At 61.0% G+C, this 623-nt stretch overlaps 1 protein-coding gene across 1 annotated transcript in view; it reads left to right on the top strand.

The window, feature by feature from the left end:
- LOC102760569 (tensin-3) overlaps positions 1-623 on the top strand; it is a 61535-nt gene that overhangs the window by 14152 nt on the left and 46760 nt on the right. Inside the window, exon 8 of the mRNA XM_015568212.1 lies at positions 523-617. Coding sequence (XP_015423698.1) covers positions 523-617 — 95 coding nt within the window. The remainder of the gene's footprint in view (positions 1-522; positions 618-623) is intronic.

Below are 623 nucleotides of genomic sequence, written 5' to 3'. Positions count from 1 at the left end.
GATGAGCAGGCAGGACTGAGCTCAGCATCCCCCCCGGTGGTGGACCTAACAGCGAGCCCTCCGGCAGGCGACTCTGAATGACCGTCGCTGCGTAAAAAGGCAGACGCGGCCCTGGCTGGTGTGGCTCATTGGATAGAGCGTCGGCCTGCAGACCGAAGGGTACCGGGTTCGATTCCCATCAGGGCACATGCCCGGGCTCCAGCCCCAGTGGGGGCTGCAGGAGGCAGCGGATCAATGACTCCCTCTCATCATTGATGTTTCTGTCTCTCTCTCCCTCTTTCTTCCTCTGAATCAATAAAAATATTTTTTTAAAAAGAAAAATTCCTTTAAAAAGAAAAGAAAAAGGCAGAAACGTCCCGGGCAGACACTGGTCACCTGAGCTGTTGTCTGTGGGCTTTCGGGTGCAGGGCTGGGGGACCCGGTGCTGTGCGCTGTCCGGAGTTTGTTTGTCTGGGCAGATGCCCACCCCCTTCCCAGGGCCCCGTCCCCCGGGACTGACAGCCTCTCTGTTCCCTCCCCCAGTGCTGCACACGCAGGGCCCCGTGGACGGCAGCCTGTACGCCAAGGTGCGGAAGAAGAGCGCCCTGGACCCCGGCGTCCCCGCCGCCGGCAGCCCCGCCCAC

The sequence above is a fragment of the Myotis davidii genome, unplaced genomic scaffold (genome assembly GCF_000327345.1).
Source record: "Myotis davidii unplaced genomic scaffold, ASM32734v1 scaffold1364, whole genome shotgun sequence".
Taxonomy (NCBI): domain Eukaryota; kingdom Metazoa; phylum Chordata; class Mammalia; order Chiroptera; family Vespertilionidae; genus Myotis; species Myotis davidii.
Note: the sequence above shows the minus strand (reverse complement) of the source record. Positions and strands in the feature narration are given on the sequence as shown.